Here is a 17972-nt window from a genome sequence, read left to right as displayed (position 1 = left end):
CTCCTTCACGTCCTCAGGAGGTCTGGAATGAATCCGTGCAGACCTCAGGAGATTCTCAGTGTGTTGGCAGATGAGTTGGGGCAAGAATTCCCCAGAAGCTGAGGCCTTCTCTCTTCCTCTCTTTTTCTTGCAGGAGCTTGTAGTCCAAGGCCTCTTGAAGGCCATGTGAACTATAAAGTCCACCACTCTGTTGCTGTAGCCAAATTCATTGTCATGTCAGGAAATAAGCTTGACAAAGTGGTCATTGAGGGAAATAGCAGCCCCCGCATCAAAGGTAGAAGAATTGTGTGACTGTTAAAGTTGCAAAAGACCATCTGGTCCTTGGCATAGTCCAAGACACCTTTCAAGTAATCCTCCAATGTTTGCTTCTCCACCTTCTTGATGTCATCATATTTGGTAGCTTCCTCTAGACTGCACAGCAAATGTAGAACTGACTTTGGAGATAGGGACACAGAAAGCCATGCCAGTGTGCTCCCTATTCAGGTCAGGGATGAACTTGCCCATAATCTTGGCAGTGCTAATAGAAGCAAGGATGATATCTAGAGCAGCCTCATGGTCATTATGCCACAGCTTCCCAGAGGGGCCATCAGGGCCATCCAGTGATGCCATGAACTGTGGTCATGAGTCTCTCCACCATACCAAAGCTGTCATGGATGACCTTGGCCAAATCCGCCAAGCACGTTGTAGAGCAGAAGGCATTTCTGACAATCCTGAGGGAGTTGTCAAACATCTAATGGTTCACACCCATTCTAAACATGTGGGAATCTGCAGATGGGGCCGAGATAACGATCCTTTTGTTCCACCCTTCAAGTGAGCTGTAGCCTTCTCCAAGTTAGTGAGAACACCAGTGAACCCAACAACACCAGCATCACCCCATTTGATGTTGGGAGGATCTTGCTCCTGGAAGTTGGAGATGAGGTTTTCATTAATGACAAGCTACCAGGTTTCAGTCTTGACTAAGCCATTGAACTCACCATGGGTGGAATCCTACTGGAACACGTAGACCATGAAGCTGCAGTTATTTAACAGGTCACTAACAGAGACAATATCCATTGTCAGTATCAAAAACAGCCCTAGTTACCAGGCACCCAAAGCAGTCAAGTCAGTTTTCTCTAATCTTCCTCATTATGTCTCAGGAATGTGGCCTGCACTTCACAAGAGGGTGTGGCTGCCTGCATAATGGGGAGGAACAAAGAACTCCAGTGATTTTAACTACTTTTATCCTTCTCAAACCAACATGGGTGATATTATATCCTATGATACCTCTTAGCTCTCTTTTATTTATTTATTTCTTCCATTGATTCATTCATTCAATAATTTTGGCGGGCCACTGTCTGACACCTTGGAAGACACAGAGCATGTTCCTTATTATCAAGTGTCTACATAAATAATCTTTCACTGATAAATAATTTTGGCAAGATAAGTGCATTATATTCGGTAGCTTTGCAGCAATAACAACCTTAAACAACATTTATTTTTCTTCCATATTATATGTAGATAGCTGTGGGTTGGCTACTGTGACTCTACTTTTGGTTGCATTCCCATTTCAGAACTCAGGCTTAAGGAACAGTCCCTTTTTCAGGACTTGACATTCTCACGGCAGGGGGAAGAATACAGTCAATTCTCTTTATTCCTCGTAGTTATGTTCAAACACTGAATGAGTAAAAATCGAACTATTGCTCTAAATGGACCTGTGAGCCTCTGCTCACAGTGTTTTTGTCAACCAAAATCCATCCCGCTTGAGTTATATAAGTGTGTTTGCCGAAACCCTTGTAAAATAAGCCAGTGTCGTCATTATTGAAAACCTGCTCTTCTACATAACCTTCTCCTGTACAATACTTAGCAGGTACTTAAAAAAATTCTATGCACATCGTCCTGATCTGCAGAGTCTGCCCCCTTGCAAGCTCATTTTTCATGCTGTTTCACATTTTGAAACATATGATCCAGGCAGTACCAGCTGGTAGGGTTTAATATTTTCCTGACCCTAGTTAATGTGCCTTTTAACAAGGAATCCCCAGTAGAAAAGTATTCGTACAGATCAACAAGCCAGGAGGGGGTCCAGATTCTTTTCTTAGAAGCAACGGGCCTTTCTTTCTCAGTGAGAAATATCCAGAGATTTGGTGCCCTAGAGAAGCTTCTTCTCTAATGTAGAACTGTAGTGGAGGGGCACCTGGGTGGCTCAGTCGGTTAAGTGGCCAACTTCAGATCAGGCCATGATCCCACCGGTTCGTGAGCTCAAGCCCTACATCAGGCTCTGTGCTGACAGCTCGGAGCCTGGAGCCCATTTCGGATTCTGTGTCTCCCCTCTCTCTCTGCCCCTCCCCCACTCACACTCTGTCTCTCTCAAAAATAAATATTAAAAATTTAAAAACAAGGAAGTGTAGTAAAGGGTTAATAAGTTAGTGAATTATTGGTGGCCTTAAACTATTTCCCAATAGATTCACTATCCTAAATTAGTGCATTTATAGAGCTCTGACTGGGATGGATAGAAGAATGTGCATTTATGTTAACCCAGGTTATAAATAATAGCTAATTGTAGTTGAAGTTATAGCCATTGACATTCACAGGATATATATGGATTTGAATGTTGCCTTAATTATTTATTGTTTATATCACTGTTAAAAATTTTTATATTGTAATAAGTAAATTGGAAACGATTAGGTTTACTGGGGGTCTTGGCAAACTATAATCAGTGAGTCAAATCCTGCCTGCTCCTTGTTTTTGTAAATACATTTTCATTGGAATACAGCCATGTTTCTTTGTTTATGTACTGTCTATGACTGTTTTCACACTACAACAGCAGAGTTAAGTAGTTGCAGCAGAGACCAGATGGCCACAAAACTGAAAACAGTTACTATTTGGATCTTTACAAAAAATGTCTGTCAACCTTGGCCTTATACTTATGGTAGGTGAGTCAAAAAATAGTGAAATTATAAATAAACCGGTTGAAAAAAGAATATCCTTCCACAGAAATTATATTTCAAGGACTTCTTGACTAGGTCAGTGGCATTGGATGTAAACTGATTACAAAGCTGTGCAAGCAAGTAGTGCAAACACATTCATGATTCTGCATTAAGAAAAGCATGTAATATTTGGGGAAAGCTCTTATGTTTACATCAGATGGGAAAATAATATGTTTGTGAATAGGTTAAGTTGAAATATTTTGATCAACCATTCAGCATATCCACCATCTTTGATTCAGCTGTTTGAGTTTGGCTAGTTAGCTCATGAAAAGACTATCTGGAAGACTTGTACTTAGCCCATGAAGGATTATGCACAGAACTGTACACATAAAAAGAGTGAATTTTACCGTGTATAATCATATCTCAATAAACCCAATTTATTTGCTTACTTATTTTTTAATTTATTTTTCAAATAACAATCCTACATCTGCATAGATATTTTAAATTATAGTAATTAACATAAGTTTTACAAAACAGCTTTCCGACAGCCAGTGTTATTGCTGTTTACGTTAAGTGACAACAGGACCGATGGCATTAGAAGTCCAGAAAGAACAATTCAGTTTCTTGCTACTTAAAAAAAAAAATTCTGGGGTGACTGGGTGGCTGAGTCAGCTAAGCGTCTTGGCTCCGGTCACGATCTCACAGTTTGTGAGTTGAGCCGCGGCAGCTCTCTTCCGTCAGCACAGAGCTCACTTCGGATCCTCTGTCCCTCTCTCTCCCCTGCTCACACGAGCTGTCTCACTCTTTCTCTCTCAAAAATAAACTTAAAAAAAAATTCTGCCTGAAGAGCTAGTTACAAGGATTGTCTATTACACTGTAAGAATAGCGCCACCTGTGCTTGGGGATAAGACAAGCATGAAGGCGCTGGCCAGGAGAGCCACCAAATGACACAGAGAAAGGACGCCTTCCACCTACAAGCAGATTTTATGGCCACTCCTACCTTAGTGGGGCTAGCACAGGCCCATTTTCTGAGGAATATGGTCAGGTCTTGCTTCCCCCACAACAAGCTATCTGACAAAGAGGCTGCAGAGATGGAGAGAAAGAGCCATCCCCAGCCTCTCCCTACAATTTCAGAGTACCCACATTCATGAGAGAACAAATCAAACTTGCCATTTACCTACAAGCCACATTTGTTTAGGCTAGCTTGATAAATAACTTTTTACTCACAGAGCACTGAGTACTCAAAAATGAAAGAAATAGCAAATGTTAAATTTTGAGAGAGACAGAGCATGAGTGGGGGAAGAGCAGAGCAAGAGGGACACAGAATCCGAAGCTGGCTCTAGGATCCAAGCTGTCAGCACAGAGCCTGACCTGGGGATTGACCTCACAAACCATGAGATCATGACCTGACCCAAAATCAGACGCTCAACCGACTGAGCCACCCAGGCGCCCCAAGAAAGGGCAAGCTTTAGATTGAGTGTTGACCACTGTATTAAATGATGTTGGCCAAACGGAAACACTATGCTTAGATATTTATGACATTACACTTCTCAAGTTGCCACATTAAAAATAAATCACATTATATATCTTCTGGACATAACACAGAGGTTGTTATTTTTTTCTCTTTAACTTTGCTTTTAAAATTTTTTTAACGTTTATTCATTTCTGAGACAGGGAGAGAAAGAGAGCGAGAGAGAGAGAGCACATGAACAGGGAAGGGCAGAGAGAGGGATACACAGAATATGAAGCAGACTCCAGGCTCTGAGCTGTCAGCACAGAGCCCCACACTGGGCTCGAACTCACAAACTGTAAAATCATGACCTGAGCCAAGGTAATGGAGTGTTTCTCAAACTACATATAATAAAGAACATCAATACAAAAAATAATGGTAATGAATTATTAATATTGAAGATAAGGAGCTTTAAAAAACTACAGGAGCCAACCTGGTGTGATTCTTGTTAGGCAGATTTTGAGTACTGATTGATAAGCAAAGCTAGAACTTTTGATTAGGAAACAAATCAGTTTAGGAAAGGAACAAACTGATCCTGATTTTGCTAAAGTTGTCAGCACCCTCTAGTGGAAATAAGTTTTTGAAAAACCTCTTTAATACAGAGATCTATTTTAACTATTTTTGCATCAACACATCATCAGTCATCAAAACTTGGCTGTTATAGAAATTAAAACTTTGAGACAGTAATAAACAAGGTACTATTTCATTTCATTGTATTAAATCATTGTCAATCCTTTACTATGGTTTGTTGTCTCATTCAGAAAAGCAATACAAGACAAAACAAGACCAAAAGGAAACCTAAAAGAACAGGGACCCGAGAACTGGAACTACTCCTACAATGTCTCTGCTTTGCCCAGTGAAAATAAAATCCAAATGACGGTTTCTGCATTTAAATTTCATTAATGAATATTCAGGTTATCTCTGTTCTCACTAAATTAATATCTTACAAATAATTAAATGTATTATCTTGAATGTATGGCAAATTTTAAATTGGTGCAGGGCACCAAAATATATCTTCTTCTAGCTCTGCCTCTAAAATGAAAAGACAAATAAGCAAATTGAAACCCTCTTCAATGTTTCACATTAACATGGATGAGTGTCCCTTTAGTAATAAGAACTGTATCATAAGTCTCAGTCCAAACTCTGAAAATTTTAAATTAGTAAGATCATACCTCTATGCTTATTAAAAAATAAAATTATAAATTAGGTCAGTGTCTTCCTTTTAACTTTTTACTTTGATTGATTTAATGGTACTGAAATTCCATCAGTATAATAGCTCAATCCATTTAATAATCATTCATGATTTCCTTAAATTTTATATAGTGTTAAGGGCAAAGTTCTTTGTCAAGTTTCTCTTCCCTGGAATGCTTCTCATTTAGCTGGCAGCAACAGCTGTAGGACTATTGTTTCAGCTACTCATTTTTTTCAAAAAGAACAGTTCCTCTTTACATGGATTTTTTAAAAAGCAAAATTAGACAAATTTAAGTATGAATTTATATGATAAAAAATATTAAATTGTAAGTATTTAAATTCTCTTCACCTGCTGGGGAGGAAAAAAATCTCTTATGTTGTTTGGAGATTAACTTTGTGGTTTTCAGTATTGTAAAGCCTGGAGATGAAGAGTTAGATAAGCCAAATTCAACTCCATGAGAAAAAAAAAAGATGAAAAACACAAAGGAAAGATCCCACAGAGGTGACAAAGAGCACATGTGACCAGAAGAGCAAAGGCAATGTAGAGGACTACAGTGTTCTCGAACTTAGACATGCATCAGGTTCACCTGGGAATTTAGGAGAATCATAACATTGATTATTAAATGAATGTTTAAAACATAGATTGCTTGGCTCCACCCCCCCAGAGTTTCTGTTTCAGTAAATCTAAAGCATTGCTTATAGGTTCTAACAGGTTCCTGGGTGGTGCTAATGCTGCTGGGTCCGGAGACCACATTTTAAGAACCACTGCTATCAAGGATATGTAGGAAGTTTTGCTTTGGTTTGTATGGTATAACTTTCTGGCTGACCAACCATCTCTGTTTGTTTATAACCAAAGGATTTCCTGAAACTTGCAAGGCTACAACTGAAAGTGTCCAACAAACCAAGAAGATTGGTCACCCTACATCATACCTTCAAGATACTTTCAGTAAAGAGCTAAAATACTAGCTAATGCATTTATATCAAAATGTTGCATTGTTTTATTTTTAATTAATTAATCCATTGGTTAATTATAAAAAGTTTTTTCTCAATATGTTGAAATTGAGTTCAAGGATAGACTTGCTTTTTGAATTATGTATGATTTTGCCCAAGGCACAGTATCCTGCTATAGTTAGAACTTTCACCTAGAACTGAGTAAGCCATCTCGTGACTATGATTGTCAAGAGGTCAGTGTTTTGGTTCAGTAGCAAGTGAAAAGCATTCAGTAAGAGGAAGAATGGTACTTGGACTATCACTTCAAAATAAGAGTGTAGTTAGACAAATTTCTCAATTATTAGAATTACAATCTTTAGGGAAACTCACTATTTGTAAATGAATATTCCACAGAGTTCATACACACAATGTTACATGAGTTCATCAAATTAGGAATGTTAGAATTGATTAGGACAGGCTAATTTTTATGGCAGTCATAAAGGCAAAATCTTAATGGCTTAGGTCAACAAACATTTTTTCTTTTTCTTTTAATGTTTATTTATTTCTGAGAGAGAACATGTATGTGCTCGCACCAGTGGGGGAGGGGCAGAGAGAGTGGGAGGCAAAGAATTCGAAAGTAGGCTTCCAGCTGGCTGTCAGGACAGAACCCCACACAACACGAGGGTGGGCGGGTGAGGGGAGGCTCAACCTCACAAGTGGGGCTCGAACTCATGAGCTGAGTTGTGAAATCATGTCCTGGGCCAAAGTATATATGCTTAACCAGCTGAGCCACCCGAGCACCTCACACATATTTATTTCTTGTGCACACTACCTATCCTTAGAACTCAAAGAGAAATTGCTCATTTTTCTTGCCTAACTTTTTATCTCATATTTCAAGTAGACAGTACAAAATAGAAAACTCAACTGATGCTCAATGATGATGGAATTGCTAATCCTAATGATGACTCTTTTCCACAAAATACACATCTATAAAAAATTGATATTGAAATCCTCAACCGAGAGAATACAAGGTGAATATGAATCATGATCCAGTTTTAAAAGATCTATCTTTTAAAGTTATCAAATATATCTTTATATTTTGGAGATGTGGTATCTCAAAGTAGATATATGGCAAACCTTCACCAATTTGTAACTAGCAAAAATAACTCCCCAACAAACTAGTATTCTGTGAAGACCACTATTGAACCAATAGGATTTCTTAGCATTCATGTTTTGCACTGATGGTTTCCAAATCTGAAAATTATTATTTAGTGCTTTGAGAGAGTACCCTGGAATCTAATTTTTTACAAAGCTCTCCAGCAGATGTTAACACAATTACTCTGCAATGTGGATATCTAAAAAAAAAAAAAATGACACCTGTATTTTCAATTTGGTAGATAAAAACATAAAGGGGGTAGCACGTAAATATTAGGTTACTGGGACCAACAAAACATTCATTTCAGTATAAATTGAAGACTGTTTTAAACAATAATGCTATTGGGTTATGTTATTACTCTTGAGCTGATATTCTAATTTCTACCTATGCCTCTGTCACTAATTTTTTATGTGATTTCAGGTAAAGCACTTTTTTAAACTTCAGTAAACTTCAGCTTCTTGGGGCGCCTGGATGGCTCAGTTGGTTGAAGTGTCCGACATCGGTTCAGGTCATCATCTCTCGGTTCGTGGGTTCGAGCCCTGCGTTGGGCTCTCTGCTGACAGCCTCCTCAGCGTCTGGAGGCTGTCTTTTGATTCTGTGTCTCCCCTGCTTACACTGCCACTCTCTCTCTAAAAAATAAATAAAACATAAAGACATTTAAAAAGGAATAAACTTCAGCTTCTTTTGAGAAATGAAATCAAAGTCATTTAAAGAAGATCCCTAGCAGTTTTAAAACCCGATATTTCCTTGAAACATTCCACATACTTTAAAGGGATGTGTATGATTTCTATAGGGGTAGCTCTTGATGGCAATTATTGTGGAAAGAAATTTGCAGCATAAACCTCAGGCCTTATCCTACTACCTTCAAAAATTGCCCACTATTTCTGGGTGAAATCAATAGACTGCAGAGTATTGTTGGGGAAGAGATTTAAGAGATGCTAGCCTAAAACATGATAACTTCGCATATTGAATATTTCAAGCCAAAGAAATTTGAGAAATGGCATGTGCAGGAAGATTTTCTGATCTTCCAATGAAGCAGATCATAAAACCTAGGGAGGACTTTCTGACCTCCTGAAGCAGGTCATAAAACCTTCCCTTAAGAGGTAGCCTTCCTATACCCCGAGGAAAGAAGCATCCTTATTTTTGAAATTGAAGGAACATAGAGGAATCTGAATGAAAAGGGCTTGCAGGCACAGACAATCAAACTTGCAGGCACAGACAATCCTATCTTATCTAAAACACCCAAATCCTAAAAGTTGCTTTACCCAACTCCTATAGAATATTTCAATCTGGTTATCAGAGTGCACTATGAATGCCGACTTAATCCACTTTGAGAGTATCCACATTCTAAAAGAAGTCTTTCTTAACCTTAAAAAATTCTCTAAGTGAAGTTCATTAAGCAGTGAAAAGCCTCTCCAGACCTTTTAGTTTTAATCTGGAAGGCGTTATCTTAGTTTCCATTACCAAAGTTCCCCTCCCACACTCCAAAGGTGATGAAACTACATACCTTAGAATCACAGGTTTCAATTCAGAACACATGAAAGAAAAATAATTGGGAGGAAATGTGCAAAATGTTAGGGCTTGGGAATTGCAAACGTGGGCAAAAGATGCCACCTCCCGGTAAGAGATGGTAACGAACAGGAAAAAAGCCAAATAGCGGGATAAATAGCAGCGGCTTTCCGTTCAAAGCATCTACCGGCGCAGCTCCAGCGCCAGTAGACTCCGAGACCCGCCCCTGCCGGTGGCTCTGACCACTCCAGTGCGCCCTGCGCAACGTGATTGACAAGCCAACAGCCCGGTCCGTTACCTAAACTTGTCACTCCGGAAACAGTGAGCGGATCCCTCCGGAAGATCGGGGTCCGGGCTCTCCCAGCATCCTTTGCTTTCCAGCTAGGCTCTGTCCTGTCCGGCCAGTCCCGCCTTGCGCGCCCATTTCGAGCCCGAGTTTCAAGCTCCACTTTGCAGGCTCGGGAACCCGGAACAGATTTTCCAGGACTGGGTTCTTGGGCAGTGGCCATGGGGGCAGGAATGGCGCAGCTCGAGGGTTACTACTTCTCGGCTACCCTGAGCTTTACCTTTTCAGTGTCCTGTCTCCTCTTCTCCGCCTTCACTCGGGCGCTGCGAGAGCCCTACATGGACGAGATCTTCCACCTGCCGCAGGCGCAGCGCTACTGTGAGGGCCATTTCTCCCTCTCGCAGGTGGGGTCCCCAACCTATCCCCCACTCTTAGGACAAGCCAGAGGGAGCCGACCAGCCCCAGCACTACTTTCCTCCACTTTTATCCTTTGGTCCCTCCGCTCTACCCTTCCATTTTCGAAATATGCCAGGAACTGGGTAATCTTTTGTTCCTGTCTCTGAGATCCGTGAAATGTTTGCTTAATGAATGAATAGAAGCCGATCTGTGGCCTAGGAAGTAATGTTCTGGGAGAGTACTTAGTGGAGTACTGTATTTGCTTTATCACAAGGCACGACTCAGGCGCACGGTGCCTTTGTTTCCTTCTTGGTAGTTGGGAATAGCTCTCTCAGGTTTTCTTCCCCAATCCCGAGGTAAAAGGCCTCCGTCTGCCCCCTTGGAAGTATCAGAAAACCCCACTTTAGTTCACCTGTCAAGAGCTTTACCATATAATTTGGGTGTGAGATACTGTGGGAATGGAGGAAATCTTCAGCCACCAAGAAGGGACAAGTTAACATTAATTCCATCGTTGGTGTTTTTAGGAACCTTCTGTTAATTGGAGAAACTAGCACCCAGTGAAGTGGCATCATGTTTGAATATATAATTGGCTATGTAAATATAAAGATAAAAAATAAAGTAGATGTATTATCCTTATTCTTCTGTGGAAGCAATATAGAATACTGGTTAGAAATATAAAGTTTGTGGGGCTCCTGGGTGGCTCAGTCGGTTAAGCGTCCGGCTTCGGCTCAGGTCATGATCTCACGGTTTGTCAACTCGAGCCCCGCGTCGGGCTCTGTGCTGACAGCTCAGAGCCTGGAGCCTGCTTCCGATTCTGTGTCTCCCTCTCTCTCTGACCCTCCCCTGCTTGCACGGTCTTTCTCTGTTCTTCAAAAAATGAATAAAAGACATTAAAAATTTTTTTTAATCTTAAAAAAAAGAACAAAGTTTCTAAAGACCTGATTTTAAATCTTCTTGTGGTTATTTACTAGTTATATTACCTTGGAAATTTTTTGAGATTCAGGTTACTCCTCTGAGAATGACAGTTTTAACAGGATTTACTACAGGGTGTATTGCAGGATTAAATAAAGAGGATTTGGCACAATTCTTGACTCAAAACATGATAGCTGTCATTATGGAGCCTGTTGTTTGATCTCTTTAAATACTTCTTTCTCTCCAAAGCCATCAGAGCTCCAGCCAAGATTTCCATACTTTCAAATGGGAACATTTGCAGTTTGATCACCAAAATATAGGGTTTCCGCAGAGCAGATCTTGGAAAATGGAAGCTGATTTTAAGTTGTTATTGTATACTGGTTACAGATACTTCTGCACAGAACAGGTACAGAGGCAAAATATAAGCAAAACTTTTCTTTGGAGGAGATATTTTATCTGCTGAGGACTGACTTAACCTCCGTGTCACAGACTAACTTCTCAATATATCTGATTGCTGGGAGAGATGTTTTTGAGCTTGACTTTCTTGTGTAAGTCCTGTTAGTATTTCATCTTGCTTTTGCTTCATTGTTGGCCTTTTCTTTTTAAGTGGGATCCCATGATTACTACATTACCTGGCTTATACCTACTGTCAGTTGGAGTGGTCAAACCTGTCAGTTGGATCTTTGGATGGTCTGAACATATTGTGTGCTCCATTGGAATGCTCAGATTTGTTAATCTTCTCTTCAGCGTAGGCAACTTCTATTTACTCTATTTGCTTTTCCGCAAGGTACAACCCAGACACAAGGTATGTTTCCAAAATAATTTACTATAAGTTTCTATGTAGTCAGGTCCACAATTTTGAGAAATCAGTTTTATGAGATTTGGTGAAAAGTATCTTGAACAGTTACTGTTTGTGTATATTTTGTTAAGATAAAGGAAGTCTCCTACCCCTATTTTAGAAAAAATTTGTATTTAAATACCTGAATGATTTATAATACCTTGAATGATTTGTGAAACCTAAAATAAATACTTGTGGCTCAAATGAGTTCAGTAAATGTTTATGGTGCTTATTATGTGTGCTAGGCACTGAGACTATGGAAATAAACAAGTTATTTTTTTCCTTACCAAACTTTTATCTTACTTAGGGAAGACAGACTCGTCTAAGGAATTGTCAGGTGAATTGCCTAGCTTTGAATTCTGTCCATTTCCTCGTTGTGTTACTTTCAGCAGGTTAACTTTATTGATTCCTTAGTATATTTGTCTATTTAATGGAAATATAGAATGTACATCACAGGACTATTAGGAGTACAGGAGATTAATAAAGAGAAGGCACTTAGAATAATGCCTGATAGAATAGTAAGGACTCAATAAATAGTAATTATGATAATTATGTTTCACTTAAATGACTTAAATAGTATAAATGATGAGTGGGAGATGGGTATAAGATATTATGAGGACACAGAAGGGGTAGGGGAACTTATTTTGTGGCCCCACTGGCAGTCAGATGTATGGGTGGCATTGGGTAAGACTTCTCAGAAGAGATGGTATCTGAGCTGAATCTTGATGAATCTTGATGATACAGGGTGAGGAACGAATCCTGGCAGGAGGAAAAGCATAACCAAAGGTAGAAAGGAGGTGAGCAACAAGGTCATAGAGAATTGCTCTTTGGCATCACAAGATTGTAAAGTACAAGGATGTGAGGCTGGACAAGTAGATAGGGGTGAAGTCATAAATGCCTTTATACATCATGGAAAGGATTCTGAACTTGATCTAGTAAGTGATGGACAGCCTTTAATTTTAACCAAGAGAATGGCATGGTCAGATTTGGTGATTTAGATTAAGTAGAGGATAAAATTTCAGGAGATAAGAATACTTTCAAAATCTGAAATAGTTCCTGAGAAATGCCAAAATAAGATACTTAACTTTAGACAAGGACCACATTTTTCATAAAGAAACCTGTAAATTCATCATGAAACAGCCAGATCATTGGGTATAGTAATATAAATGCTCTATACGTATTTACATTGCCTCTAAAGTTTTGAAGGGAGTATCTTTAAAAGAAATTAAGGATGATGGCTAAGTGAATGCTTATCGGAAGTGCTAAGACTTAAGTTCAGGGAAATGAAACCATGCGTCCTGCTCATCAGCTTTTTCCCCATAGAATTTAGTTCACACAATAACTCCTTCATATTTGCTGAATCATTCAAAGTGATTTTGGACATAGAAGCTTTGAATACGCATGTGTTGTCTTCATGGCTTCCAAACTCATACATAAAAGTGAAAGGTACCAGAAAGTGTCCTTACCAATGTATATTGTGCTTTTGCAAAGCTAGATATAAGATTAATGCTTAATAATAATATTTAAATAAGATTCAGTTAGTTTTTGTTTTTTTAATAAGTCTGTTAGCCCAGCAGAAATAGCATATTTGTCTTATTGTGAAAATAATTGTAAATGTATTTTCTCTTCCTCTTAGGCTGCCTCAAGTATCCAGAGAATCTTGTCAACATTAACATTAGCAATATTTCCCACACTCTATTTTTTTAACTTCCTCTATTATACAGAAGCAGGATCCATGTTTTTTACTCTTTTTGCCTATTTGATGTGTCTTTATGGAAATCATAAAACTTCAGCTTTGCTTGGGTTTTGTGGCTTCATGTTTCGTCAAACTAATATCATCTGGGCTGTCTTCTGCGCAGGAAATGTCATTGCACAAAAATTAACTGAAGCTTGGAAAACTGAGCTACAAAAGAAGAAGGAAGAGAGGCTTCCCCCTCTTAAAGGACCATTTTCAGAATTCAGGAAAATTCTTCAATTTCTTTTGGCTTATTCCATGTCCTTTAAGAACTTGAGTATGCTTTTCCTTTTGACGTGGCCGTACATCCTTCTAGTGTTTCTGTTTTGTGTTTTTGTAGTTGTTAATGGTGGAATTGTTATTGGCGATCGAAGTAGTCATGAAGCCTGTCTTCATTTTCCTCAACTCTTCTACTTTTTCTCTTTTACTCTCTTTTTTTCGTTTCCTCACCTATTGTCTCCTGGCAAAATTAGGGCTTTTCTTTCCTTAGTTTGGAAACGTAGAGTTCAGTTTTTTGTGATCACTTTAATCTCTCTATTTTTAGTTTGGAAATTCACTTATGCTCATAAATACTTGCTGGCAGATAATAGACATTATACATTCTATATATGGAAAAGAATTTTTCAGAGATATGAAATTATGAAATACTTGTTAGTTCCAATATATATATTTGCTGGTTGGAGTATAGCTGACTCCTTGAAATCAAAGTCAATTTTCTGGAATTTAATGTTTTTCATATGCTTGTTTACTGTTACAGTACCTCAGAAACTGCTAGAATTTCGTTATTTCATTTTACCTTATGTTATTTATAGGCTTAACATACCTCTGCCTCCTATATCTAGACTTGTTTGTGAACTGGGCTGCTATCTAATTGTTAATTTCCTAACGTTTTATGTCTTCCTGAACAAGACTTTTCAGTGGCCAAATAGTCAGGACATTCAGAGGTTTATGTGGTAATGTCCGAGGTATCTTGAGTTCTAAAAACAGACTATATTTAGACTCTCTCCACAATGAACAATTGAAGAGGTAAAAAATATGGGCTTTGTTTTAGGCACAGTGATGATCTACAGATCACACCAGATTTTTTTTGTGTTTTAAACATACATAATAAACCCAAGGAAGTGATAGAGAACTGAGAAAAGTTTAAGACTTGCTCCATGAGCCTGAATAATGGAAAATGAAATTGTTTACAATTATTTCAGGATATCTCTTTGATACTGCTGACTACTCAGAAAGCTTGAAAACATTTTACAGGTACAAGTTTAAGAAAACTGAGCTTTGTAGTACTGAAACTTATTTACGAGTTCTCTTCAGAAACCAATAGCAGAAAAGTATTTGAAAAACATTTACACATGATCAGGTAATGTTCTGGTCTGAAAAATTACTCAACATTTCAGTAATTATAATTTTAATCATAAGGCAAAATAGACTCAGTAAATGTTATAAATTAGAGGCTCATCTATGTTTATCTTGGAATTAAGTTGTTGATTTTTGTTAAAAATCTAGAAATTATCAAGCCCTTTCACTAATTCTTTTTTTAAGAAGAATATATGTATTTATTTACATAATCTTTGTACTTAGTGTGGGGCTCAAACTCATGACCCCAAGATCAAGTCACACGCTCTACTGACTAAGCCAGCCAGGCACCCTCCTTTCACTGATTATTAATATGAAATATATGATGGCCGAAGACAAGTTGTGTTGATGATAATACCTCTTAAAAAGGATTTTCACGCAGAAATACATTAGTGTATTAGTTTCTTCTGGCTGCCGTAACAGATAACCACAAACTTGGTAGCTATAAAAATATCTCATTTCTGGAGATTAAAAGTCAAAATGAAGGTGTGGCCAGGTTGGTTTTTTCTGGAGGCTCTGGGAGAGCATCTGTCCCGTGCTTCTAGTTTCTGGTGGCTATCTGCAAATTTGGTTTACAGATGAGTCACTCCAATCTCTGCCTCTGTCTTCACATGACCTTCTCTCTCTTATAAGGACAACGTCTTTGGGTTAGGGTTTACCTTAATCCAGGATGGTCTTATGCCAAGATCTTTAATTAAATCTACCGTGACCCTTTTTCAAAAATAAGGGCACATTTATAGGCTGCATTTAGATAGACATCTTTTTGTGGGATACTTTTCACCCAATGAAGTTACTAAAGGGTATTTTAGGATAAACCTCATAAAATTTGTAGGAAATAATTTCTTTACTGAGATATTTAAAATAAAATTATGCCTTCACTAAGAGCTGATTCTAAGGTTACATAATTACAAAAGTAAGGGCAATTTGGTATTTGATTCCATTATCCAAAATAGTTAGAAGTAAAAGAAGTTTAGAGATTCATTGAGTTAGTCTTATTTTGTAGATTAGGAAGCAACTGTTCCGATAGGATTTTTTGTGTGAGTCTTTAATTCTGTGTCTGCTTTTTCATATGAATTCATTTGGTTGTCATTCCTTTACAGAAAAATATTATTTGGACATGTTTACTTTGACATGCAAACTTAGAACTGTGAAGAGAATTTATCTTTTAATATCATTTTACATTTGTAAATTTACAAATAACTGTGGACATATTACTTTATCTTCAATGTTAGATTATGCTTTCTCTGGGTTTTAAACAATGAGAAGATTTGGAAAATATTCTGTATTTGCAAATATAAAATATGTAGGTGAAAATTACAGGAATAGTCTTGAGTAATAAGTATAGAACAGTCTTGTACTCAGTTCAGTACTTAGAAAGTTTATTGATTCTCTAGTTGTAACAGTGATTGTTGAGAGATGTTTTTACCTTTTTTTTTTTTTTTGGTAATTAGATAAGAAAACAAATTATCTTATAATGGAGATCTGAGTTCCAGAAAGCCAAAGTAAACAACTTCTTTATCTGATATTATTAATGTAAGGCTTTTGTGACTTGGAAAATTGCTGAGATGAAAAAACTGTGCCCTCTAACCCAGCCTGGCAAACATGAGGAAAGCATTCCACTTCATGGATTGGGGCAGTCACTGTTCCAGGTCATTTGTAAGTGTTGACTTCCTGCTATTCTAAGAGACTTTTTGGAGGAAATCCACACTCAGAGGAAGTAGAGTAATCTTCCATGTTTCCATAACGTCGATAAAATACAGTACTAAATATTTTAGAAAAGAATACTGTGAATTAAAAGGTGCTATGGAGCGTAGCTTTTAGAAACATCTTAGGTTGCATTTGTGTTTTGAAGATTTTTCAAGAATTATTGGATACATATTTTGACATGAATTTTTTAACAACTAAATTACTTGATTAAAAGGTGATTATTAAGAAAAAGTGTTGATAAGTTGGATAGCCTGTGGAGCCTTGTGATTATTGTTAGTCTTTAAGTAGGATTATTTTAAAGACTGTCCTAAAAAGATTTAGTCCATAAATTTTCTAAGCCTTACAATAAATCTTTTTGAACTTTTTTTTATCTAACATGAAATTCCATAGATACAGACTAGTCCCTTTACATGGTGTTAGTAAGCGGTGTGCTGTGTGTCTCCTCACATACTATTTATGTTTTCTTTTGTTAGATACCTGGAAATCTTTTTAATGTATCTGACAATGTTTTTAAATTATTTGGACATAAAGTGTTCCTGAGTTTAAACACAGAATGTCATTTTGTCGGAAGAGGAATTATGTTAGCTGCCTGACCTCTTCCTCTTCTTCTTAAAGTTATTTCTGGAATGTGCTTAGTCTGTGATGAAGTACATTAATATAAGTAGCTTAATGCAGTTTCTTTCTAATAGAAAAACAGCTTAATGTAGTGTATTTCTTGTTTGAATTTAACTGCCACTGTACTTGATTTTTTTTTTTCTTTATAATCATCTGAAGACGGGAGGGGAGAAGAAAAGAGATCCTCATTTTTATTATACCACCTAAATAGTGGACAGTTATTTTAGATAAACATTTAAGTAAAATGTTGAAATAAAAAAATGAATTCATGCTGATTAGGTTAGAGAGCATTTATTATTTATGAGGCAGTTAGAATGTCCTTTAGTGAAACAAGAAAGAAATATCTTGCAAGTAATATGAAAAAGCTTTTTCAAATGGTAATTTAAATATGACATAGAAACCATGGGCATGTAAAAAAAAAAGCATTTAACACGAAAGTGAGGGTTTCTGTATTTGTGACTTTGGATTCAATAAAGCAAGTGATGTTCAGCATTTGACCTCATTTCAAGTGAAAGTATCCATCCTAACTCCAGTTATTATAGCCTGTCATGTGTCTAGCCTAATTTCAGAATGAAGTCAACCTCCACCATATATCCATAATGTCCTTAAATATATAGTAAATGCCAAATAAGTGTATACTGAATGAAGTTTTTAGTATAGAATGAAGTGAATGTCCTAGAAAAGATATACTATATTACCATAAGCTAACTTTAGGAAATGAATCCCATGCTTCATACTGAAAGCCCTAGGAGGGTTAAGAGAAAGCCCTAAACTTTTTTCTGCCTAAATTTCCTGACTTAGTTTTAATTTTTTTATTTACTATAATTTTAATACCTATATATATATACTTGTAAATATGTTATGTCATTATAATAGGATGTGATTTCAAAATTATTGCTGTTTATTTCAATTAAGTAAGTCTCAACCA

The 17972-nt window shown here is 37.4% G+C and overlaps 1 protein-coding gene across 1 annotated transcript; it reads left to right on the top strand.

Annotated features, from left to right (window-relative positions):
- The first annotated feature begins 9591 nt into the window (after positions 1-9591).
- On the top strand, positions 9592-14903 carry LOC115304297 (dol-P-Glc:Glc(2)Man(9)GlcNAc(2)-PP-Dol alpha-1,2-glucosyltransferase). Its single transcript, XM_029954422.1, has 3 exons — positions 9592-9889; positions 11401-11598; positions 13268-14903. The coding sequence occupies exons 1-3, from the start codon at positions 9707-9709 to the stop codon at positions 14321-14323; spliced, it is 1437 nt and encodes a 478-aa protein (XP_029810282.1). The 5' UTR covers positions 9592-9706; the 3' UTR covers positions 14324-14903.
- Positions 14904-17972: the final 3069 nt, after the last annotated feature.

The sequence above is a fragment of the Suricata suricatta genome, chromosome 10, assembly GCF_006229205.1.
Source record: "Suricata suricatta isolate VVHF042 chromosome 10, meerkat_22Aug2017_6uvM2_HiC, whole genome shotgun sequence".
Taxonomy (NCBI): Eukaryota; Metazoa; Chordata; class Mammalia; order Carnivora; family Herpestidae; genus Suricata; species Suricata suricatta.
Note: the sequence above shows the minus strand (reverse complement) of the source record. Positions and strands in the feature narration are given on the sequence as shown.